The sequence below is a fragment of the Odocoileus virginianus genome, chromosome 5 (genome assembly GCF_023699985.2).
Source record: "Odocoileus virginianus isolate 20LAN1187 ecotype Illinois chromosome 5, Ovbor_1.2, whole genome shotgun sequence".
NCBI classification, from domain to species: domain Eukaryota; kingdom Metazoa; phylum Chordata; class Mammalia; order Artiodactyla; family Cervidae; genus Odocoileus; species Odocoileus virginianus.
This window is the reverse complement of record NC_069678.1, coordinates 79687100-79712672: the sequence shown is the minus strand read 5'-3', so window position 1 is coordinate 79712672 and position 25573 is coordinate 79687100. Positions and strand designations below refer to the sequence as shown.

The 25573-nt window shown below is 51.6% G+C and overlaps 1 protein-coding gene across 2 annotated transcripts; it reads right to left on the bottom strand.

Moving 5' to 3' along the window:
- Nucleotides 1-12775: 12775 nt before the first annotated feature.
- PDZK1IP1 (PDZK1 interacting protein 1) lies at nt 12776-18522 on the bottom strand. Of its 2 annotated transcripts, XM_020868932.2 has the most exons (5): nt 18440-18522; nt 18076-18236; nt 15575-15683; nt 13784-13879; nt 12776-13151 (listed from the first exon to the last, which is right to left on the bottom strand). In XM_020868932.2, exons 2-5 carry the CDS (start codon nt 18137-18139, stop codon nt 13079-13081), a joined length of 342 nt encoding a protein of 113 aa, XP_020724591.1. In that variant the 5' UTR covers nt 18140-18236; nt 18440-18522; the 3' UTR covers nt 12776-13078. The 2 variants fall into 2 exon arrangements, with proteins under 2 accessions (XP_020724591.1, XP_020724585.2); XM_020868926.2 differs by lacking the exons at nt 18076-18236; nt 18440-18522 and adding an exon at nt 16285-16425.
- Nucleotides 18523-25573: the final 7051 nt, after the last annotated feature.

The following is a 25573-nucleotide window of genomic DNA, read 5'->3' as shown; positions in this document are numbered from 1 at the left end:
ACTATCTCAGTCTATTGGGAACCCAAGAAAAAGGAAGAGAGTAATAAATAATTTGATTCCTTGTCAATTTGTATATGACAAAGGCAGTTATTTACTATGAAGGGATAATTAGTTCAGTTCAGTCACTCAATCATGTCCGACTTTTTGCAAGCCCATGGACTGCAGCATGCCAGGCTTGCCTGTCCATCACCAACTTCCAGAGTTTGCTCAAACTAATGTCCATCAAGTCAGTGACGCCATCCAACCCTCTCATCCTCTATCATCCCCTACTCCTCCTGCCTTCAATCTTTCCCAGCATCAGGGTCTTTTCAAATGAGTCAGCTCTTCATATCAGGTGGCCAAAGTATTGGAGTTTCAGCTTCAGCATGCATCCTTCCAATGAATAATCAGGACTGATCTCCTTTAGGATGGACTGGTTGGATCTCCTTGCAGTCCAGGGGACTCTCAAAACTCTTCTCCAACACCACAGTTCAAAAGCATCAATTCTTCAGCGCTCAGCCTACTTTCTAGTTCAACTCTCACATCCATGCATGACCACTGGAAAAACCATGTGCTGTGCTTAGTCACTCAGTCGTGTGACCCCGTGAACTGTAGCCTGACAGGCTCCTCTGTTCATGGGGATTCTCCAGGCAAGAAAACTGGAGTGGATTGCCAATTCCTTCTCCAGGGGATCTTCTCAACACAGGGATAGAACCCAGGTCTCCTGAATTGCAGGCAGATTCTTTATCAGCTGAGCAACCAGGGGAAAACCATAGCCTTGACTAGACAGACCTTTGTTGGCAAAGTAATGTCTCCACTTTTTACTATGCTGTCTATTTCCAAGGAGCAAGCATCTTTTAATTTCATGGCTGCAGTTACTATCTGCAGTGATTTTGGAGCCCCCAAAAATAAAGTCAGCCACTGTTTCCCCATCTATTTGCCATGAAGTGATGGGACCAGATGCCGTGATCATTCTTTTCTGAATGTTGAGCTTTAAGCCAACTTTATCACTCTCCTCTTTCACTTTCATCAAGAGGCTCTTTAGTTCCTCTTCACTTTCTGCCATAAGGGTGGTGTCATCTGCACATCTGAGGTTATTGATATTTCTCTTGGCCATCTTGATTCCAGCTTGTGCTTCATCCAGCCCAACATTTCACATGATGTACTCTGCATATTAGTTAAATAAGCAGGGTGACAATATACAGCCTTGACGTATTCCTTTTCCTATTTGGAACCAGTCTGTTGTCCCCTGTCCAGCAGGGATCAAACCGGGTCTCCCACATTGCAGGCAGACACTTTACTGTCTGAACCACAAGGGAAGCCCTGAAGGGAAAATAATGAAGCCAATAGATTTGGCTAAGCCAGATTGTATTTTAATTGTCCTAATGACTCATGGTTGCTTTTTACCCTAGGGACATATTAGATCTGCCCCTAGATTGTAGTCTCTGCTTGCTCCAGATGTATTTTCAATGGCAGGCCTTTGGGAGGATCAGGCTAGGCTTGTAGGACCCAGGCTTTGTCAGTTCCTAGAGTTAGCTTTAGGAATTGCGTTCATGATATGTGTAGAGTCTGAGGGTGGGGGGAAGTGGAGGACCTTCACTCTCATTACAGATCTTTATCCCTTGAGATTCTCCAAGGAAAATTGTGGAAAAAAAAAAAAAGACACTCCTATGCCTTCCTACCATTCTCAACTGGATCAAGGTAAAGACTCAAGCTGGTAAACAGGATGTAAGTGTACAATAGTGCTTGCTTGACAAAATTCACTCACTCTAACCCCACAGCTCACTGGCACTACAGCGGCTCCCTACCACGTTACCTGGCTTGTCTTCTTTTATGGCCAGGGAGTTCAGATGAGCCCCCAAAGAGATCAGTTAATTTCATAAAGGACAGCTTTGTTCCTTGGCAAGTGGGCATGTATTGATGCCAGTCATCTCCACCCCAGACAAGGCAACATTGGCAGCACCCAGGCACAATCTAAATTCCTGTTCTAAGTTCCTAATGTCCCTTTCCCATAGTAGTTTCTCAGTCGTGTCCGAATCTTTGCGACCCCACAGACTATAGCTCATCAGGCTCCTCAGTCAGTGGAATTCTCCAGGCAAGAATACTGGAGTGGGTTGCCATGCCCTTGTCCAGGGGATCTTCCTGACTTAGAATTGAACCTGGGTCTCCTGCATTGCAGGCAGATTCTTTACCCTCTGAGCCACCAGGGAAGCTCCAATATGGTGTGAGAAAAACCTGCTTTACCAATCAGTGTAATCCACTGAGTATACTGGGTTTAATATGCTCATTCTCTTTACTGCAAGTTCAAAGCTAGGGTCAATTGTCATGGCAACAGAGAGCGGAACTGTGAATGTAAAACATTACATGCTCCATATTTTACTTATTAAAAACCCTCTTTTGTCTCTGTCAAAAAAAACATTCTCATGCTCAACTGCACAGATTTCTAAATGAATAAGAGTAAAACTAGTGTTTCTTCTCTATAATTTGGAAAATTTTTTCTAGTTCTACGGATCCTGAAGAATCAATTGTTGATACAATTCACTATCTCTTAGTCTTGACACAAAGGAACTTTATGGTCCCAGTATACTTAAAACCTTTCCTGGATTTTATCACAAACTTGGTTTGGTTTAGAATATGGATTTTATTTCCCTGGAAAAGGTGTCATATATAAAAAGATTGTCTCATGTTTCTAATAATATACAGATTTATCAAGTATTACTTTTCCTCCCTGGTGTCCCCAGGAACTGCCTTGGGCAGCATTTGTCATGGCTAAATGCAAAATGGCCCTGGCCCTGACTCTGCTCTACTTCGAGCTAACTCCAGACTGCTACAAGCCTCCCATACTCACATGCCAAATAATCCTAAAGTCTAAGAATGGAATCCATGTGTTCCTAAAGAAAGTTTGCTAATATTAAGTCTCCTCATATAATGATTAATGAAGGAATTTTATTACCAGAGGAAGAATATGAAGATAAATATAATGCCAAAATACATCTACATGGTTTGGGGATAAATTGTATAATTTAGGATACTTCTGATTGGTTTTAACAACTATTAGAAATAATCCTGATATCCTCCTGGATCACATAGGTTTCCTTTTGGTGTAACCCACAAAAAAATACATCAAAAACTCAAGCTGACTTCAACTGCAAAAAGAAATTATTGGCTCATGTAACTAGTCATAGTGTGGCTTTCAAGCACAGTTTGATCTAGGCTTCAACTCAACATCTAGATTGCTTTCATCTCTGCATATCTCTGCATGACAGCTTTATCCTCAGCTATCTTCCCTTATGATTAACAGAAAGTAACTGCATCATCTTATAGTCTCTTATTACCCTCTCTAGGGAATGGGTAAATTGATAAGGGTATATAAAAACCCTAGATATTTACAAGGAATTCTGAATATAGATAGCCCTGTATCTGAGTTTCCATTTGGAATATTATAGGATACCATACCCTGTAGAACTCTTGCTTAACATGGAGTGAGGCAGTTATTGGGTATTTAGGCAGAGATAGGGTCTACAGAGAACAACCTAGTCCCCATGCCTGAGGGTGCCATTGCAGATATGGAAATTCCAGCGTATCTGCAGTGGGATACATACAATTTTTAAGAGAGCCAGTGCACAGGAAAAGGAATTGTAAATATAGACACAAATCCTGGTGCTGGATGCTCCTAATGTGATGGTCCTCAGGAAATAAATGGTAGCTAAACTTAAGGCAGGATAGGACGAGTTCTAGAATCCCAAACACCTGACTTCCAACCAGTGATCTCTCCATTTGGGCCACCCCCACATCTCTCAGGGATCCTATCAGTGGTCACTATGCTCGGACCCTCGGCCTGGGCAAATTCCCCTCTACAAACAGGGAAAGGGGTTGCTGGTAGCATTAAGCATCCCAAGGACTGTGTGTGAGCGCTGCCATTTGGTGGCTTTTCAAGATACTGCCAGCAATAAGGAGAAAGGATAAAGGACAGAACAGACATTTGGCAAAAAGAAAGTATTGTACTTTGTGAACAATTTTTAAGTGTTTGGCAACAAAGCAAACTGGAATCTTCCCCCACCCACACTGTTTACAGTGAACTGATTAAGTATAAATGGCTTCAACTCTTAAAGAAATCACTGGTGAGCATGTACTTTGCAAGAGCCTCAAAAATGCTTATATTCTTACATGGTGTCATCCCATTCCTGGGAGTTTGTCCTAAGGCAGGACCATTGTTTTCAGGGTTTTTATGGGAGAGGCACAATGACTAAGGTCATCCAAACAGAGGCAGTGTCCCACCCCAGCCAGAGCTGGGACATCAGGAACCAGAGTGAAGAAAACAAGGCCCAGGAGAGCCTCATTCAGGAGGACAGTGGGGCTTTCAGGGACAGGGAGGCTGAGCCTGTGCTTTCCAGGCAAATGGGAGCCCACTGGACTCAGCTGAACCATCAACTATGCCTCAGCCCACCCAGCCCAGCCAGCTTGCAGACTAACTCCAGACCATACTTAATAAAGAAGGACCTTGAAGAAGAGGTAAACTCATTTCTAATACCCTCAACTGGGATAGCGGACAGGAGTAAGCACAAGTGGGTAATAGCTGATGGGCAATGAGAATGCTCCATGGTTGGCAGGCAGGTGTCTGGGCAAGGTGGCCCTGGGTCGACACCATGTCGGATCTTACTAAGGCTTTGCACCGGACTGTCTCCACAAATATGTTGTATAGCCTCTTTGATGCCCATTTAAGGAAAAAAAAAAAAACTTGAGAGGTAAAGTGATTTGCCCAAGATCATGCAAATTATTTAAGTGGCTGAGCTGGGACTGGCTGACACATATTCCATTCATCTGACAGAGACAGCTCTTCTTCTATGTAGGGACTCTGCCCAGGGACCTGGAGATGTCATGCCCTCCAGGAGCTCGCAGACAGAAAATATAATTCACCTGGTGAGTTTGCAGTGCGAACTATGTATCAGAAAGCGTTCCTGAAGTTGGTGAGGATGGCAGAATGGAAAACACAAGCCCAGAACATAAACAAATAGGCACTGAGATGCGAAGCACTGTGGTAGGGGAGGAAGGAAAGCTTGGAGTAGTTAAGTACCAGAGTGCCTGCAGTGTGCCATCTCGTGGCTAATTAAGACATTGCAGGCAAAAGAGGAAAAGAAAGATGTCTGTTGCTAGCACTCACTAAGTATTTATTTACTCTATGCTTCCTGAACATATATTAACTCATTTACTGTTCACTGCAACCCAATAAGACGGGCATCAATTTACCCTTAATTTTCATATTCAGGCGCTGAGATGCACCTGTGTTACTAACTTGCCCAACATCATGCTAGCATAAAATTGGAAAAAAAATAAATAAAAAATAAACAAAATTGGCAGGACAGGATTTGCCCAGGGAAGTCTGGCTTCAAGTCCAGGCCCACTCCTGGAGGAGGGAGGCTCACCTCACAGGTGTGACGGGCTGGGTCCCGCTTGACTCTGTTTGGGAAAGGTCTCTCGAGTGACCATGTGTGGAGGATAGTTTGAGCATGAAGCAAGAGTGAGAACAAGGAGAAGGACAGAGGGTTGCTGCAAACATCCATGCAAGCTGCAGACCTGAAGCAGGGGAGATGGGATGGGATGAGGGAGGGGGATTTGGGGTGCATCCCGCCTCTGGCCTGGGTGGATGAGTGGTGGTGCCCCTAGCAGCATACTCAGATGAGTAAGAGATCCAGAATTCCATCTTGGTCTGAGGTTCCTGTAGAGTTGTGCAGGAGGTAACTGGGTCCTAGAGGGGATGGGGCTGAAGATGCTGATTCAGAAGCTGATACTTCATAGGAAAGAATGTAAATAAATGGAGAGGATAAGGTCCCTATGACATTCATTCAACCACAATTGACCGGGGACCTCCCGTTATTCCGGACCTATGCCAGACACTCGGACATCACAACAAACATGGCAGCTATGGTCTCTGCCTCACAGAGATCAGCATTCTTGTTCAGAGAGCAACACCATGACCAACGTGAGGCTGTGAGTCCACAGGTCTGTGTGAGCCTGGGGCGCTGAGGGTTCACCAGGGTGGTCAGGAAGAACTCCCAGAGAAAACGGCCATCATCCTATTGTGTTGAGAGCAGAAGCATCAGACAGGCCACTGTGTCTTGCAACAAGAAGACAGGATTCTTGTGAGGGCAGATTCGGCAGAGTGCTGGAGGTGGAAGATGTAGAGGAATGAGCAGGCAGGATGGAGGCAGAAGTAGCCACTGCCGAACATCTGCTTAGTTACTAAGGGGACCGCTCTCCAGTTCCCAGATGCCTCTTTCCAATGAACTGTGAGTGCCACAGTGACAAACACTCTATTTTCCTCTTCATCTCCCCATCTCTCTCTCTCTCTCTCTCTCTCTCTCTCTCTCTCTCACACACACACACACACATGCGCGCGCACACACACGGAACCCTAAGGATTTTGCTAGCTCTGACACAGAGTGGTCCTGCATCCAACCGAGTTCATCCTGTGATAATAACAATAATAATAAGACAAAAGCTAACATTTGTTCAGTTCAGTCGCTCAGTCGTGTCCTACTCCTTGCAACCCCATGAACAGCTGTACACTACGCCTCCCTGTCCATCACCAACTCCCGGAGTCCACCCAAACCCATGTCCATCGAGTCGGTGATGCCAACCAACCATCTCATCCTCTGTCGTCCCCATCTCCTCCAGCCCTCAATCTTTCCCAGCATCAGGGTCTTTTCAAATGAGTCAGCTCTTCTCATCAGGTGGCCAAAGTATTGGAGTTTCAGCTTCAACATCAGTCCTCCAATGAACACCCAGGACTGATCTCCTTCAGGATGGACTGGTTGGATCTCCTTTCAGTCCAGGGGACTCTCAAGAGTCTTCTCCAACACCACAGTTCAAAAGCATTAATTCTTCGGTGCTCAGCGTTCTTTATAGTCCAACACTCACATCCTTACATGACCACTGGAAAAACGATAGCCTAGACTAGATGGACCTTTGTTGGCAAAGTAATGTCTCTGTTTTTGAATATGCTGTCTAGGTTGGTCATAACTTTCCTTCCAAGGAGTAAGCATCTTTTCATTTCATGACTGCAATCACCATCTGCAGTGATTTTGGAGCCCAGGAAAATAAAGTCAGCCACTGTTTCCACTGTTTCCCCATCTATTTGCCATGAAGTGATGGGACCGGATGCCATGATCTTAGTTTTCTGAATGTTGAGCTTTAAGCCAACTTTTTCACTCTCCTCTTTCACTTTCATCAGGAGGCTCTTTAGTTCTTCTTCGCTTTCTGCCATAAGGGTGGTGTCATCTGCATATCTGAGGTTATTGATATTTCTCTTGGCAATCTTGATTCCAGCTTGTGCTTCCTTCAACCCAGCATTTCTCATGATGTACTCTGCATATAAGTTAAATAAGCAGGGTGACAATATACAGCCTTGACATACTCCTTTTCTATTTGGAACCAGTCTGTTGTTCCATGTCCAGTTCTAACTGTTGCTTCCTAACCTGCATACAGGTTTCTCAAGAGGCAGATCAGGTGGTCTGGTATGCCCATCTCTTGAAGAACCTTCCACAGTTTGTTGTGATCCACACAGTCAAAGGCTTTGGCATAGTCAATAAAGTATAAATAGATGTTTTTCTGGGACTCTCTTGCTTTTTTGGTGATCCAGCAGATGTTGTTGTGTGCACTAATAATACACTTGACACTATTCTGTGTATTATGTGCACTGCTTGAGTCTTCACAACACCTCTTATTAAATGGATACCATGTACTCTCCCCAGTTTACAGATGAGTAACCTGGAGCTTGGTTGACTGATTTGTCCAGTATGGTATTAGTGTCACATCGGTGTTGTGTCCAGGCTGCCTGGCCCAGACCTGTCCTCTTAACCTCCCAGTGGGCATCCAACTGGAAAGCAAAATCTCTGGCTGAACCAGAAATTGCTCAACTGCACTTCAGACCTGCCCTATGCACCCAAATGCCCCCTAGTCCTCTCCTAGTAGACATCCCACCAGCTCCCAAATCACTTGTCCAAATGCAACTTCACCCCACACACTCCTGCTCGTCCCCTGGCACCTGTCATTCGTGGGGCCCCACTCCCCAGTGCCTTCGTGAGAGGCAGGAAGAGGCTCCCCTCCGTGTAGGCCGAGGCAGGCCCCAGGCTGCAGGTAGAGGCGCAGTCCACACAGCCCCGCAGTGCTCCCCAAGCGGTTCCACCACCTTCCAGCCTGCTCAGGACCATCCTGAGACTCAGCCCTGAACTGCCTCTCACCCTCTCTCTCACCAGGCTCTCTGTTCTTCCTCCCCATGGAGCCAGGGTCTCCAGGGAGCAGGGCACCACAAACATTATCATTCCTTATTCTCTGGAATAATGACTCAAGACAGAGGCATGGGACTCTCGGACCATTTCTGAGATAAAGGGAGGTGCGTCATGAGGACCGGATGCTAAGTCCCCCAGAGCCTGGCCCCACCAGTGGTACTCAGAACCTGAAGTTCTCATGGAGCTGGCCTCTAGGGACACAAAGAGGGGGCGCTGGAGGCCCGGCTGCCCTTGAAGCTTGCAGTGCAAGGTGCTGCACAACCTGTGAGGTCCCCAGCGCCCGGTCATAGGAAGGTCTTTGGTCCCAGTGCTTAAAGGGGAAGAGCCCCCTGAAGGTCCAGTTCAATGGCTCTACTGAATCCACTCTTCTCAATGAGTGTGCAGCCACCAGGGGGCAGCTGAGGCTGCGGGCAGACATGGGCGGGGAGGGGGAGAACAACCCCTCCCCAGCAACTGAAGACCAGATGGAGCATCGGTGTTCACTGACCCCAGGACCTTCAGCCAGAGAGAGCTTGAGAGGGGGTGTGCAGGTCCTGTGTGTGTCTGTACCTATGTGGGGCGGACGGGTATGGACTGGGATTTAGTCTCTCCTTCTGGGTCTCTTCGCTACCCCTTGGGCTTCCCTTTCCTGGGCCCAACCGTGGGTGCTGGTGACTCAGAGAGGAAAGTCACCCCCTGCCTGCCCTAGAGGAGCTCCCAGACCTGACACTGGAGCTGCACACAGACAAGGAAACAGGCAACACAGGGCAGTGAGTGCAGAGATGCTGGTGTGGCCCAGAGGAAGCCCTTAGCCCAGGCCTCAGGGCGAGCTTCCCAGAAGTGACTGCTAAGCCGAGCTTAAGGGGTCTTCTGGCGAGTCTCAGGTGCAAGGATAACACATACATTATCTCTGCTTCCTCCCGGTAACCCCGCAGGGAAGTCATGACAGAAGCAGTCTTACTGGCAAGTGAAAAGAACATCCAGAAGCCCAGGTGGTCCCACAAGCAGTGAGGCGAAGAGCTGGACTTTCAACTAGAGTCTGCATGATTCTTAAGCTGGACTTTCAACTAGAGTCTGCATGATTCTTAAGCCCCAGCTCTCGGCCACTGTGTGGACTGCTGGGGTCTGAAAACTGGGAGGAGAGCCAAGCTGGGGGCTCCAGGCTCACAGACCAGATCTGAAGGGGAGGCAAATGCCTCCCATCTTCATCCCAGAGCAAGTTCCACCGGTTCCAGCCACCTGACTCACCTGAGAGCTTGGTCTAAGGAGATAGGGTAGGATAAGGAGAAAGACAGACCATCACAGACAATGGACACCTCCCATTGCCCCCACTCCTCTTCCCTGGGCTGGGGGAAGATACTCTGCCCGGCAGACGTTCCCTGGTGATATTAGGCTCCCTGAAATACAATAAGACTGCAGTGTTTCTGCTCATGTCACTCTGAGCATGAGAGAAGTCATCTTGAAAATTATTCCAAGCCCCTGCCACTCTATCTTAATAACACTCAAGCTAGGACTCCGCACCCTTTTTTCAAAACCAACTCCAGGCTGGAAGTTCCTCTTAAAGTCTAACTGAAGTAGGCTGTGCTGCAACCTACTTTCAACTCTGCAGTTGCTGGGTGGGGCTTTTAGCGTGATTCGGAGTAACCTACAATGTAACCCTGTGAAATCCACACGTTTTAGGTAGAGGAAGAACAGGAAAGGTGCCGGCCGTATTCCAGAAAGCCGGAGGAGCAAGAATGTCTTCTGGGAGTAATAGAACCTCTGGGTCCTGGAGCCAGGGCCTGAGCAGCCTTCGCCTTCTGCCCAGAGAGCAGGCGGAGGGATCCGCCGGAGGTCAAGCTGCACAAAGAGTGAGACTTGGGTGAGGGCACCGGCCTTCGCCCCGCCTCGAGGGGCATCAGGGCAGCGCAGGCACGTGGGGAGAGCTGGGGAGAAGGCAGGGGGAGAGCCCACTGGAAAAAGAGGGCGGGTGAGAGGTGAGAGAGAAGGCGTGAACAATGAGTTCAGGTGGAGGAAGGAGAAGGAAGACACGAGACCGATACAAGAAGACGGAAGTAAAAACTGCGCTCGAAAAGAGACTGGAGCACAGACACAGAGATGAGTAAAGGCGGGGAGAGCCAAAGAGAAAACGGGCTTGGGACTGGGAGGTCCGGCCTGGGGAGAAAGGGGTGGGGAGGGAGCAGGAAGGCGTTGAGGGAGCATCCTCCCCCTTGTCTGTCAATCACGGAGCTCAGACTCCCCTTCCCACAGGGCGGGAGGGGCGGAGAGCTTCCCCAAAGTCCCCTGACGCCCTGCACCAGCCCAGAGGCTCCCCCTCCCAGGCCCCCCCGAGCGATGCCCCCTCGAGACTGACTGTGCAGCCCCGATAGATGGTGGGGGGCCCAGCTGGCGCGTTATCAGCCTCCTCCAGGAGCCAGCCTGAGCCACCCAGCGGCTGCCAGTCTGCGATTAGGCCCCCGGAGGGTCATTAAGCACCGCCCTGGCCCGGACCCAGCCTCCTTTCCCTCCTTCCTCTGGCCAGACTGGCAGGTGGGAACTAGCGATAAGGACTGGGGGCTCCGGCAGTTCTGGGGCCGGCAGCTCCATGCCCCCTGCCCCCTGTCAGGGCAGGAACATGAGGTTGGGGGGGAGGTCAGTGCCAGCCCAGCCCCACAAGGACCCCAGGATGGAGTTCCCACCGTCCTTGTCCAGCTGGTGGGGAAGGGGCTAAGGAGGCTCCTGGAAAGCCCCGGGGGTGTGGGGGGGGGGGGGGGGGGATCTGACCCCTCTACTCACCCACCGGGCCACCCCAGCCCAGCCCACCACGCCCCCCACCTTCAGCACCAGGACAGGACAGAAGCTGCCACAGCCCCTGCTGGTAAAGTGTGAGGGGCTAGAGGGGAAACAGACCTGGCAGGCCAATGAGGAGTCAGACTGGGAACCGCCTCCCCCTACCCCCGACACCCCTAGACAACGGGGCGGGGGGGGGGGGGGGGGGGGGGGGGGGGGTGTTGCTGAGGTGAGACAACAGGGGGCTGAGGTGGGAGGATCGTAGCTTCATACAAGGAGGATCAGACCCAGGCAGCCAAAGGCTGGGCTGGCTGGTCCCTTGACTCTGTCCTCTGGTCTAGTCAAGAAGACTTCCTAGAAGAAGAAGTACCTAGGCAAGGCCAAGGAGAAGGAATGTGCAGAGTTTACATGGGCAGAGGGGGGTGAAAAGGCATCCTTCCACGTGTGCAAAAGCCGAGAGTGGGAATCACGGAAGCTCTAGCCACAAGTCACTGAGCTGAAGCCCAGAGAGGAGAGGCGAGTCACACAGCAGGGCAGAGACCCAGCCAGCCCTCAGCTGTGGGATCTTCCCTCTGCTGCAGGCTGCAGACTAGCCCCCAGTGAGGTGGGAGGGATGGTCTGGATTTCGGGTGGAACTCCCCAGGGGTATTTGGGTGAAGCCCTGGAGCAGCACAGGAGCAGCTGTAATGGAGGAACGAGAGGCCGCGACAGGTTGAGACAGGTGGCAGAAGGAGATCTGAGGGACAAGGTGGGCTGCTTCCTGCCCTCCAGCCCCTCTCCTCTGGAACTTGGAGTGCTCCCGGGAGAGCCTGCCTCCAGTTGCCACCCCAGACAGAGACAGAGGCTGTTCTCATGAGAATGACAGTTCTAGAAGTGAGGGGTCTCCAGGGTCAGCCAGCCCGGTAGGGTCGTGTCCCCTCCCTCCTGCTTCATTCTCCCAGGGGGCCCAGTTCCTTTGCCCCACCCCCACCTGGGTCTGGGAGCCAGTGGCTTAGGAAGGATAACTCCCACTCAAGCTTTGTGGTGAGCCTAGCTAAATCCTCAGAGGGTCAGCAGAGCTCAGAGAGAACATTGACTCTCCAAAGTCACATGGCAAGTCAGGAGGGGACTTGCTCAGACTCCAATCCTAGCCCTAGACTTTCCCTAGTGCTTCCAATGCCCCAAGCCCAGCCCAGAGGGGCCATGGGGATGAGGACAGAGCTGGATGAATGAGCAGCGAGTGAACCCGCTGCAACGTCTGGCACCATGGAGGCAGGGTGGAGGGGTCAGGGTTGGTGCTACATGAAGAGCCCAGAATCACCCAGATCTGCAGTTGTGAAGGGCAGGTCAAGAGAGGAAGACTCGGGACTTCCTTGGAGGTGCAGTGAAGAATCCTCCTTGCATACAGGGGACCCAGGTTCAATCCCTGGTCAGGGAACTAAGATCCCACACACCGCAGAGCAGCTAAGCCTGTGCACCACAACTAGAGAGTCTGTGCACTGCAGGGAAAGATCCTACTTGACGCAACAAAGATCCGCATGCTGCAACTCAATGCAGTCAAATAAATACATGTTTTCTTTAAAAGGGGAGAGGTGCTTTTTAAGAGGGTCTCTGCCTGGAGCAAGAAGTGTGCTCCTTGGCCTCGGGGGTTCTCCCAGAGAGGACTTCCTGGAAATTCTCCAGAATCACCATGACAGTGGCTTTGGAAGATGAGTCAGAAAGCAAGATTGGGCCTCTCTGGAAGCCTAAGGAGCTATTTCTGAGCTACTTAGGGCCTCAGATCCAGAAGTATAAAATGTCTTTATTTCACAGAAATAAGGGCCATTGCCACGGTCGGGGGAGGGAGATGTGAGGCAGGATGGGAGGTGCTGAGCTGATTGTCTTTTTCAGAAGAGTCTTCTGAAATGAATTGGGCAGGAGACCCCCTAGAACCTCAAGGCCACAGCTGAGCCCCAACCTGGACACAGTCTGAGCATGGACCTTGGCAGGAGGGTGGGACAGACGTGGGGGTGGAGAAGGCAGGCCCCTTCCTGCTGATCCCTGTAGAGAGAGGGAGGGGGCTGGCATGGACAGGCAAGCAGGGGTCACATCGGGGTGCTGCGGACCTTGCCCTCCTCCTCTGGGATGTTCTCATAGGCATTCTCGTGCTCACTGGACCTGAAAGAGGATGATAGGGGTCATTGCTCCTTCTATCCCATCCCCTTCTCCCTGCCCCATCCCGCACTTGTGAGAGCTGTGTCTTCCAGAATAAATGTTTGAGTCCCAGAGGGGGTTCCCTTGACCATATCTGGTCTCCTGCACCTGAGACTGGAGGCCTCTCACCACCACCACCCTGAATCCCATCTCTCTCTGCCATCTAGCTTCTTCCCCGGGGAACCCCACTAAGAAACCCCCTGTTGAGCCCACTTCCTCACTGAGCTTCCTCCCCTACAGATTCTCCTCCCCACAGTCCTTCTACTCATCCCTTCAGAGTCCCTTTCTTCCACTGAGCCTCTTTTCCCCATTACATCCCTCCCTATGAATCTAATCTACCCCCTGAGCCCCTCCCCGCACCGAGTCCCTATCCCCTTACTGAGCCCTCTCTCCAAACTGAGGCTGCATGGAGCCTTGCAGTCCTCCCAAAGGCCCCTTCGCTCACCATCCTCCCACACTGAACCCTTTCTCTTCATTGAGCCCTTCCCCACATGAGCCACCATCCTCCCCACGCTCTCCTCATCAAAAGCTCCTGGTCCTGAGGTCCCCGGGAGCCCCTGGAGCACAGGGTGATCTGCCCTATACCAGTGCCTCACCTGAAACTTGCTGCCTTTGAGGAGTACTTGCCATCTGTTCCCACCAGGATCCCATCTGCTTTGTTTCCAATGGTCATGACCATGTTTATAGGCTCCCTAGGGACAGAGCTCATCAATAGGGCTCCCTGGGTTCCCTCTCCCTCTGTTACCCCTCCTCCTTCTAGTCCAGTCAGGCCCAGTTTTATAGGCTCTAGGGGAAGCCCCACCCTCCAGCAGGGCCCAGCAGCCTGGTTCTGGCCACACTCTAAGGAGCCTCACACCCTTCTCCCTGATCCACAGTGGGGCCCTCAGGTTCCAGCCTGAGGTCTACTAAAGACGTACCAGACATCCTTCTACCAGCCACCTCCCAGTCTCCCTCTGCTGTTTTCCTCTGGCCTCAGCTCAGCTCCAGAGCAGACCCGGCAGCCCTCAGTGTCTGCCTCAGTTTTCCCACAAGGTTTTCCTAAATAGTAGGAATGGCCGCTGAAGGCAGAGCTGGGGCCAGTGGAGAAAAGAGTCATTTCCAACAACAATCTCCTTGCCTCTTACTCAAGGGTGGCCTTTGCCCCAACATCCCCGGATACCACTCTCATGAGGGTCACCAGGATCCTAACCACTGCTTATCTTTCCTTGGACATCCCACAGGCACCTCAGACATAATATATCCAAGTTGCCCCAGACCTACCTCTTCTCTCATGGTCTGTGTATCAGTGGGCGGCCCCATCAGAAGCCTGGATGTTTTCCCTGTCCTTCCTCCCTCCTGTCTCTGTGTGCTAACCCCTTCCTTCCTTGACAGCTCTTAGATCTGTCCCTTCTCTCCATCCCCTCTGCCGCCTCCACAGTCCAGACTCTCTCCTGACCTCATCCTCAACCCTTTTTTTCATCTGCAGACATCTCATCCCGAGACTGGCTTACACACTTGCACTGGATCCCTACTGCATTAAGGACAAAGCCCGAAGTCGGGGGCCTTAGTGCACAAGCATCTGCCTGGCCTGGGCTCTGCCAACCTTGCCAGCCTGTCTCAGGCCCCTCCATCCCTCTCTCCATCTGGGAGCTGCTCATGTTCATTCAGTGTCTCCTGCAGGGCTGCTGCTGGCACCCAGGACCGGGCCACCGGTATGAGAACCAGGGGTAGACGCAGACTTGCCCCAGAGTTGACAGGTGCAGAATGAACTAGATTTCAGCCCAGCCCACTCTGCCTTTGTGCTCTGCCCCGAACTTAGGACCCCTCAATTGCAGTGCTCTCCCACCCTACACTGTGCTGGGACTGGCTCCTGCCTGGGCTTCAGGATAAACATACAGTAGGAAACCTTCTCTGGTCGCCCTCCTTTCCCCCCCAGGTCAGGCCCACATGGCATTCTGCAGGCTCCTTTAGCATCAGCCCCAAGCTGCGATGGCTCCCACCAGGTTTGCCTTCCCTTCCCATCTGGGAGTCTGTGAGCACAAGAGCAGTGTCTGTCCCATTGCCCCTTTGTACCTCCCGAATGTGACATGCCAGCAGACCCTGGAGAAGGGCAGAACATTCCTGTCCAGGGGTTTTCACAGCCCCCATCACAGATGGGCCACTGTCCCAACTATACAGATAGAAACACTGAGAATCCGAGAAGAGACGACCTGCCCCCAGTGAGCACACTCAGCTGTAGATGCTAGCAAACCTCCGCTCTGCCCTCCGAGACCTCAGGCCTCCGTGTCCCTTCCACACAGTGAGAGGATTTCATCAACCCTTTTCCCTGCTACGAGAGCAGTGGCAGGGGTCCTGGTCCCACCCTGCCTGCGCCGGCCCAGCTCCAGGGCTGCCCAGGCAGCACTCACGGCTCTTCCTGGCACCAGAAGTGGTTGACAGCAAAGGCGATTGCGACGAGGACCAGGAACACAGCCACGGCGATAAGGCCTTGCATCCAGGGCTGCAGGTTCCCCCGGCCTGGAGAGGGAGGAGTGTGCTGTGTTTTGGCGGGGGGGGGGGGGGTTGTCCTGCAGCAAGCTGGGCACAGCCAGTGCAGGGGGGCCCTCCTGCCTCTGGGCTGGGGCCTGTTCTGGAGGCTCCCAGCCCACTGCCTGGACCAGAGGAGCCCGTCTGGGGAACAAGGACCCCGTCTGACCACTGGCCTTATAAAGGGGACGGTGGTTTGGAGGAAGACAGGATTTGGAAGAAAGAAAGGAGCCAAGGAGGGAGGAAGCCTCAGAGAGCAGCGTCTGAGGTCCAGGCAGCCCAGAGTGTCCCCTCCCCCAGCCCTCTCCCGCTGCAGTGGGTCACAAGTTAGGGCCCCCAGGGAAAGTCTCGGCCCAGGGACCAAAGGGCAGCCCCCTGAATAGCCAGCCTGGCCCTGCCAGGGAGGGTGGCTCCCCTCCTCCCCTGCCCCCAGGCTGGAGCGGCCCAGAGCTAATAGGACTGGGCTGGCATCTGGAAGATCCTGTTTTGTAGCAGAGGTTCTCTGGGGTTGGGTAGGCGTGGGAGCACCGACAGGCAGGGCCGCGCAGCTGGGGGTGCCAGGGGTGCCCAGAGGAAGGGTGGGACGGAACACCTTTGGAAAGGCAGGACAGAGGGCCGAGCTCTCTCTGGGTCTTGGCAGAAGGGGAGCTTCCAATCTGAGCCCTTTTCAGCTCCTCTGGCTGGGTGCCCAAGGGACTAGGCCAGACCCCAGTCTGAGGCCCCATCCAGGCACCTTCTTTGCGTCTTGACCCTTGACCCTTGACACCACCTCTAACCCTCAAGATTTCCCAGAAGTCTCTGCTCTCAGCCACTGGCAGCCCCAGGGGGCTCTCCTCTCCCCGGACATCACCGTGCTCTGTGAGCCCGAGAGAGCCTGGCCACACCACGGACAGACACGCAGTAGCAGTTAGATGTCTCAGGAAGGGACAGAGGCCAACAGGAGACTTTTGAAAGGTCCTGCTTCCAGGCAAGAATACCTGCATTCCTAGTGCCGTCCTGTACCTAAAGGACCCAGGCTGAGCATCAGAAACTTCATTCTGCCTCATTCCCTCTCAAAGGTGCTTCCCTGAGTCTACCCGAAAGCGCTCCTGCTGCAGGAGGCGCTGCCTTCTCCGAGCAGTCCCTGATCCTGGCAGGTGTTGGGAAGGAGGGAGGGCCCTGGGAACTCTGTCCTGTGGTCAGACCTTGCTCATCTCCTTGGGTGACGGGAGATACACAGTGTGGTCACTCTATGTTCCATACTTGCCAAAACGCTGTGTTTTGGACTCCTTGTTTCCCCAAAAAACAATGGTTCAGGCCCTTTGTTTCCTCAGTGGCTACTCAAGGATTGGGGGTCAGGGCTCAAGCCCTGGGGAGGGGAGGCCTGTCTCTGCAGCCGATTCCTTCCAAACACACCAGGGACACTGCTCCTCCTTCCAGGTGGCTCTGGGGTGGACACACAGCACAAGGGGCAGGGCCTGCGGCAGGAGAGAGGAGATCTAGCCCTGTCCCTTCTTGCTCTGCTGTGTGACCGACACAAGTTACTCAGCCTCTCTGATCTTCAGTTCCCAAAGAGGGCTTCCAAGGCCTGAGAGACAGAGTTGAAGCAGTCATGCATGAGAGCTCAGGGCGTCTGCAAAGGAGGGGTGCTCTGGAAGCCAACCCCTCTGGGCCCAAAGCCCACCTGCAGAGTCCCCAGGCTCTGGCTGCAAACACAGCTTCACAGCACAGGGCAGACACCAGGTGGTGGGTGTGGAGCTTTACCCATACAAAGCCCTACCCCACCCCTGCAGGGCAGGTGCCCTGGGAGGTGGGCGGCCAGGTGTATTGTCTTCATTTTATGGATGAGAAAACTGAGTCTCAGAGAAGGGCAGTGATTTGCTCATCTCCTTGGGTGGCGGAAGATACACAGCACACAGCAACACAGAGGCAAAGCTGGACAGAGAGCCCAGGAACATGGTGGGAGCCCCACTGGGACTTTGGGTAGGAAACAATGGGGGTTTAGACCAAAACCATGACAGCACCGCCCCAGAAACAAGCCTGCCATTGAGGGGTGGCTCAGCCCCCAACCCCACCCTCCTTGAAGCCCCCAGCTCTCAGAACCCAGCCATCTCTAGGGCAATTCCTGCTCCTGGAGCGTGGATCTCAACTCCCCTCCCCATCCCTAGATCCAGCATTTCCCTGCTGCCCTCATTTCTCACTTGTGGGAATCATGTCCCAGCCAGAAGCCTGTGTCTGCCTCTGGAGGTTCCCCGGGCTAGCCCAGTGCCTTTTCCCCCTCCAACCTGCAGATGCCAAGGGTGATGAGAATGACCAGAAGACCACCCCTTCCACCCCTGGGCTCCCAGCACCCAGCTCGGCCCTCTCCTCCCCGCAGCCCCTGGGCTGGCCCAGGCCCTGCTACCTTGACAGCTGGCGGGGGGGACTGCCGTCAGCAGGCTCAGGACGACCAGGCTGAGGGCTGACATGGCTGCAGGCACCTGCTCGGGCGGCTGGAACCCGGGCCCCTGGAGCTGCTGTGGGTCCTGCGCGTGTCCGCTGAGATCAGCTTGGCCTGGTTTGACCCTGGAGGAGAGAAGCTAGTGAGGAAGGAGGTGAGGGAGGGAGGAGGAGGGAAGGTGGAGGGAACCTGCCCTCCCTCCCACAGTAATGAGCTGCCAGGCCTGGCCTTCCCTGGCCAGAGCCCAGCCCACTCAGGCTGGCATTTGAGGTCATCTTCCAGGGACCGTGGGGCTGAGCCCTGGGAGGTGAAGGGAGTCGGGCCTCACCTCCAAGCCCTAGGCCCCTGAAATCTTGTGTCAGCTCCCCCTTCCCGGCAGTGGGGCTGGGTTCTGGGGAAAGGTGTGACACATTCTGGCTCCTGCCTTTGAATGAGCCCAGTGGGCGGGGCTTCTGGGCAGGGCTGACAGTGGGATTAAGAAATTTGCTGGTTGGTTCCGGACTAGGGGAAAACCACAGAGGCTAGGAAAGGTCAAAGCTGCCTTCTACCTGAGAGCCTGGCCTTTTTTCTGTCCTTATCCTCACCTGTCCCCACTCAGCCAAGCCAGACCCCAGGGTCCCACTCCCGCACACAGCCCTGGCTTCTGTCCCTGCACTCCCTGCCCGGTTCACTAGCTCTCTAAATCCACCCTTTCCCTTGGGAATCACGACAGAGAGCCTGAGGCCCTAGTCCCCAGCTGTCCCCACCCAACCAAGCTGACTTGACTTAGTTCAGCTCCACCTCTTTGCCTCAGAGTTGATCTTTGGAAACTGGGACAGGATCTGAGCTTGGTCAGAGGCCTCTGCACACACCTTCTGATCCCTCTCCACCCATCCCAATGAGAGAAGTAGGTGTCCTGCTCTGGAGGACAAATGAAGGACATTCACAGGTTGGAAGGTCCAGTCTGGGGCCCTGAACCCCTGGGTTCTTAAATCTCAAGATCCCATGGAGGTCATCAGGCCCTCCAGCTCAGGATCTGAGAATGACCTAAGTTTCTGTTGAGGCCTGGGAGCCAAGGGTCTTACTGGGTCTCCTTCCTCCATGCCCCCCTACTTCCTCCAGGAGTACAGGAAGCCACGGATGCTGGAGTCTGGCTCCACAGAGGCCAAGAAAGAAGGAACCAGTAGACTGGGGCAAAGTCTCTGAGATGGAAGGTCCCCAGAAACTAGGGTGTGAATTGGAAGCCCCTGCACAGCCTCTCTGCCCAGATACCACCAGACTGGTGCTCACAGGACCTCTTGGTCAGCCTTTGCTATTGCCAGTGGCACACCCAGACATCTCACCTCATCCCTGCTTCCTGTATGTATGTGCGTGTGGGGTTGTGTGTGCCCACTGCTATGGGGATACACACATTCATGCAAACATGGGGTCTCAAGGTGAACTCAGGGAACTTGGCTTGGAGGTGAATGATGCCATCTATAGGTGTCTGTCCTACTCCAACTTGGGTCTTCAGCATGTTCTGGCACCATGTGTGGCTAGAGTAGGCACCTGGTGTGTTAATGAACACCCAGGGCATCACTGCTTGGAACGCAAGGAATGGAGTTGAATTTAACAAACACTGATAACCTTCTTCTAAGCAGGGGAGTTACAGGATCAGATTTGCATTCGAGAAAATACCTCTGGACACAGAGTGGAGAATGAAAGGGGCGCCCACAGACAGGAGAAAGGAAAGTCATGGGGAAACTTACAATAGCCACACAGGACTGCAGGGTGAGGCAGAGGGAATGGGATGGAGCCCTATTTAGGAGGGCTGAATGGACAGGACACGGTGCCAGAACACTGACTAGCTGGGAGTGGGGAGTGGGCAGCGAGGACCCGAGGGTCACTTCCATTTGTGGCTTGGTGGCCCCTCACAAGGGGCCGGGGCAAGTTCCAGGGGGTGGGGAGGGGTGACGAGCTACAGGTTTAGATGTATTGTCCTTGTGGACGCTCCTTAGGGAAGGCAGAAGGCAAGGGGATCCCCAGGTCTAAGGTCGAGAAGCACAATCTGGGAGCCGCCTGTGGCACAGCATTGGTAGTGGAGGCACTGGAGTGCATGGTCTCCCCAGGATGTGTGTGGGTGCATGTGTGCATGTGAAGGAGAGAGCCAGGGCAAAGGAGTGGGGCAGACAGTGAGAGACCAGGACACGGCCAAACACAAAGGCTCTTTCAAAAGCAGAGAGCCAGGGTGGAGCAGGAGGAGGAACTCCAGGAGAATGGGGTGTCCCAGAAACCAAGGAAGGCAAGATCCAAGAAGAAACAGGGAAGGCACTGCTGGGACCCCCTCTCCAGCCAGTGCGCCCCAGGGGCAGCTCCACCTCTTCCATCATCCCCAAGCCTCAGGTCCCACCTCTCACATCCAAGCATCCCCCCTTCCCTACAGAGTCCGGGGAAGGACAAGGACTCCCTGGGCCATGCTTTGGGGACCTTGGGGGAGGGGGGTGAGCAGGAAGGACAGCAGGTGACCAATAGGAGGAAAACACACCTCCCAGGTCAAAGTCCCAAGCTTTAGAGCAAAACAAGTTGTTCCGGAAAAGGGGAGGGGGGGTGCAGGGTGTGGGTGGACACTTGGCTTTGAGGCTGGTCACTGCTATGTAGGTGTCCTCATCCAACTGAGAGGGGGTCATCTCTCCAGCTGTACGGACACAGCCCTGGGTCCCCATGGTAACAAGTTGGATCCCCTGCTGGTCTGGCTTGGGTCCAAGATCTGGACTCAGGCCTCAACAGCCCCACAGGGCTGGACCTTGTATCCTCATCTCTGAGCCACTACTCCATCAACACTCAGTTCCTCCCTCCTGTTCCCAGCAGATCTCTGTTGCTCTGTGTCCTCAGGCCCCCTTAGGCCCTCCACCCAGTTAGATCATTTGTAATTACCCTTCAGAAAAGCCAAAGTGGTCCTCATTGCTTCTCATTGTTATTCAGTCACTATTTCATTTCTGACTCTTTGCGACCCCATGGACTGCAGCCTGCCAGGCTTCCCTCTCCTTCACTATCTCTTGGAGTTTGCTCAGACTCATGTCCAAGTCAGTGATGCCATCCAACCATCTTGCCCTCTGTCGCCCTCTTCTCCTGCCCTCAATATTTTCTAGCATCTGGGTCTTTTCTAATGAGGCAGCTCTTTCCATCAGGTGGTCAAATTATTGGAGCTTCAACTTCAGCATTAGTCTTTCCAATGAATATTCAGGGTTGATTTCCTTTAGAATTGACTGGTTTGATCTCCTTGCTGTCCAAGGGACTCTCAAGAATCTTTTCCAGCACCACAGTTGAAAAGCATCAATCCTTTTGTGCTCAGCATATCTCTCACATGTTCTCACATCTGTACATGACCACTGGAAAAACCATAGCTTTGACTATACCAATCTTTGTCAGCAAAGTAATGTCTCTGCTATGTAATATGCTGTTTAGGTTTGTCATAGCTTTTCTTCCAAGGAGTAAGCATCTTTTAATTTAAAGGCTGCAGTCACTATCCACAATCTTTGGAGCCCAAGAAAATAAAATCTGCCACTGTTTCCACTTTTTTCCCATCTATTTGCCATGAAGTGATCAGACCAGATACCATGATCTTAGTTTTTTGAGTGTTGAGTCTTTAAGCCAGTTTTTTCACTCTCCTCTTTCACTTTCATCAAGAAGCTATTTAATTCCTCTTCACTTTCTGCCATTAGAGTGGTATCGTCTGCATACCTGAGGTTATTGATATTTCTCCTGGCAAACTTGATTCCAGCTTGTGATTCAACCAGCCCAACATTTCACATGATGTATCCTCAGTTCATTGCAGTTCAGTTCAGTCGCTCAGCCATGTCCGACTCTTTGCGACCCCATGACTGCAGCATGCCAGGCCTCCCTGTCCATCATCAACTCCTGGAGTTTACCCAAACCCATGTCCATTGAGTCAGTGATGCCATCCAACCATCTCATCCTCTGTCATCCCCTTCTCCTCCCACCTTCAACCTTTCCCAGCATCAGGGTCTTTTCAAATGAGTCAGCTCTTCACATCAGGTGGCCAAAGTATTGGAGTTTCAGCTTCAACATCAGTCTTCCCAATGAACACCCAGGAATGATCTCCTTTAGGATGGACTAGTTGGATCTCCTTGCAGTCCAAGGGACTCTCAAGAGTCTTCTCCAACACCACAGTTCAAAAGCATCAATTCTTCGGTGCTCAGCTTTCTTTATAGTCCAACTCTCAGATCCATACATGACCACTGGAAAAACTATAGCTTTGACTAGATGGACCTTTGTTGGCAAAGTAATGTCTCTTCTTTTTAATATGCTATCTAGGTTGGTCATAACTTTCCTTCCAAGGAATAAGTGTCTTTTAATTTCATGGCTGCAGGTACCATCTGCAGTGATTTTGGAGTCCCAAAAAATAAAATCAGCCACTGTTTCCCCATCTATTTGCCATGAAGTGATGGGACCGGATGCCATGATCTTAGTTTTCTGAATGTTGAGCTTTAAGTCAATTTTTTCACTCTCCTCTTTCACTTTCATCAAGAGGCTCTTTAGTTCTTTTTCACTTTCTGCCATAAGGGTGGTGTCATCTGCATATCTGAGGTTATTGATATTTCTCTTGGCAATCTTGATTCCAGCTAGTGCTTCAAACAGTCCAGTTTCTCATGATGTACTCTGCATATAAGTTAAATAAGCAGGGTGACAATATACAGCCTTGACATACTCTTTTCCCAATTTGGAATCAAGCCATTGTTCCATGTCCAGTTCTAACTGTTACTTCTTGACCTGCATACAGGTTTCTCAGGAGGCAGGTAAGGTGGCCTGGTATTCCCATCTCTTTAAGAATTTTCCACACAGTGATGGAAAAGAATTTTCCACCACTGTGATCCATATAGTCAAAGGCTTTAGCATAGTCAATGAAGCAGAAGTAGATGTTTTTTGGAACTCTCTTGCTTTTTTGATGATCCAACAGATGTTGGCAATTTGATCTCTGGTTCCTCTGCCTCTTCTAAATCCAGCTTATACATCTGAAAGTTCTCAGTTCATGTACTATTGAAGCCCAACTTTAAGGATTTTAAGCATTACCTGGCTAGGATTATCTTGCACAATTATATGGTAGTTTAAACATCCTTTGGCATTGCCTTTCTTTGGAATTGGAATAAAAACTGACCTTTTCCAGTCCTGTGGCCACTGCTGAGTTTTCCAGATTTGCTGGCACTTAAACAGTATCATGTTTTAGGATTTTAAATAGCTCAGCTGGAATTCTATCACCTCCACTAGCTTTGTTTGTAGTGATGCTTCCTAAGGCCCACTTGACTTCATACTCCAGGATGTCTGGTTCTAGGTGAGTGACCACACCATCGTGGTTATCTGGGTCATTATGACCTTTTCTGTATAATTCCCCTGTGTATTCGTGCCACCTCTTCTTAATCTCTTCTGCTTCTGTTAGGTCCTTGCCATTTCTGTCCTTTATTGTCCCCATCTTTGCATGAAATATTCCCTTGTATCTCCAATTTTCTTGAAGAGATCTCTCCCATTCTATTGTTTTCCTCTATTTCTTTGTATTGTTCATTCAAGAAGGCTTTCATATGTCTTCTTGCTATTCTCTGGAACCCTGCATTTAGTTGGGTATAACTCGCCCTTTCTCCTTTGCTTTTCACTTCTCTTCTCTTCTTTTTGTAAGGCCTCCTCAGACAACCATTTTGCCTTCTTGCATTTCTTTTTCTTTGGGATGGTTTTGGTCACCGCCTCCCATACAATGTTGTGAGTCTCCATCCATAGTTCTTCAGGTGCTCGTCTATCGGATCTAATCCCTTGAAGCTTCTGGTAGTAAGTGGTAGTGTTAGTTCCACTCTTTGTGAACCCGTGAACTAGGCACGCCGGGCCCTCCTGTTCAAGGGATTCTCTAGGCAAGAAGACTGGAGCTTCTTGGAGTCTCCTATCGCCCCACCCTACTTAGCCTGCCATTCCCCTTGCTGCCAGCAGGTGGCAGAGTCTAGCTCTGATCCCAGACTAGCTGGGGAGGGCAGAGAGGGGCTTGTTTGCTGCTGAAGTTTCTGCAATTTCCTCTCTCCAGCCCCCTACTTCCGACCACTTCCAGGGGTAGTTTGGAAGAAGGGAGGGTGGACGCTGACAAGTAAACAGTCAGTGATGCTGTGAACAGCACATATGGCATGCTCATGGTTGTGCACTAGGGAAGCACTGAGAGCTACCTCATTAAAGATGATATCCTGGAGGAGGGGCATGCTAGAAAGCTAGCTGACTTGTTGGACCTAGCGGAGTGACAGCTTGGGGAAAGCTTCCAGGCAGAGGGAGCTCAGCCTGAGGAAAAGCAAAGAGACACGTTCAAGTAGGGTGCTTTAGAGCAAAAAAGTAAAAGGCTTTTTAACTCATTCTTATATTTCATGTTGCTAAAGTCTTCCCTGCAAACCTGACAGCGCCTGGGGACCTTATTTTATTCATTCAAACAGATCCTGCTTAACCCCCTTCAGGGCTTTCAGTGATTCCTCGGATAATATCCAAACTTCTTAGCTGGGCTTGAAGACCCCACCAAGGCCCTTATCCTTCTCTCCAGCTTCATCTGGCCCCAGGGCCTTTGTCTCTTCCTAAACACCAGCCAAGTTCTCTCCCACATCAGGGCCTCCTCCACACTCGCTGGTCACTGTTTGCCTGGCAGACTCTAACCAATCCTCCAAGTCTTGCTTTAGGTGTCACTTTCTCCAAAGGGCTTTCTTTGATCTCCCTTCTCCCCCATCTGAAGTCAGTCCTTCTGTGAATCCCCTGCTTGTCTCTTCACAGCACTATCACAGATTGCAATGACATGTTGATATGTGTGTTTACTCACTTAATGTCTGTCTCCCTGGAGAGAAGGCACCTCAGCACACTATTACTGAGCATACACCCAACAAATGTTGAGTCTTAGCAAATCCAGTGCCTCCCTCTGGCCTGGCAGTGAGCAGCTCAGAGAATGATTGTTGGATGAATGAGGTATTTTAGCTTTCAGTTCAGTTCAGTCGCTCAGTCATGTCCGACTCTTTGAGACCTCATGGACTGCAGCACACCAGGCTTCCCTGTCCATCACCAACTCCCAGAGCTTACTCAGACTCATGTCCATTGAGTCGGTGATGCCATCCAAGCATCTCATCCTCTGTCATCCTCTTCTCCTCCTGCCTTCTGTCTTCCCCAGCATCAGGGGCTTTTTTAATGAGTCAGTTCTTTGCAGGCCAAAGTATTGGAGCTTCAGCACCAGTTCTGGTTGGGGCCTCTATTAGCTGCGGCCGCAGAACATGGATCTGCTTCATCTCTGGGTGAGAAGAGACAGGGTTCTGGCTGTTTGGAGAAGCTGGAGCTGGCTAGCCTGGGATAAGCATGAGTTCCCATCCTTAGAGTTGCACAAAAAAGGCCAGGAACCAGGTCACCCAGTAGGGGCAGTTGCAGAAGGGATTCTGACCCTGCCCACTCGGGAAGCCTGTGATTCTGTGACTCTGTTAACAGATGA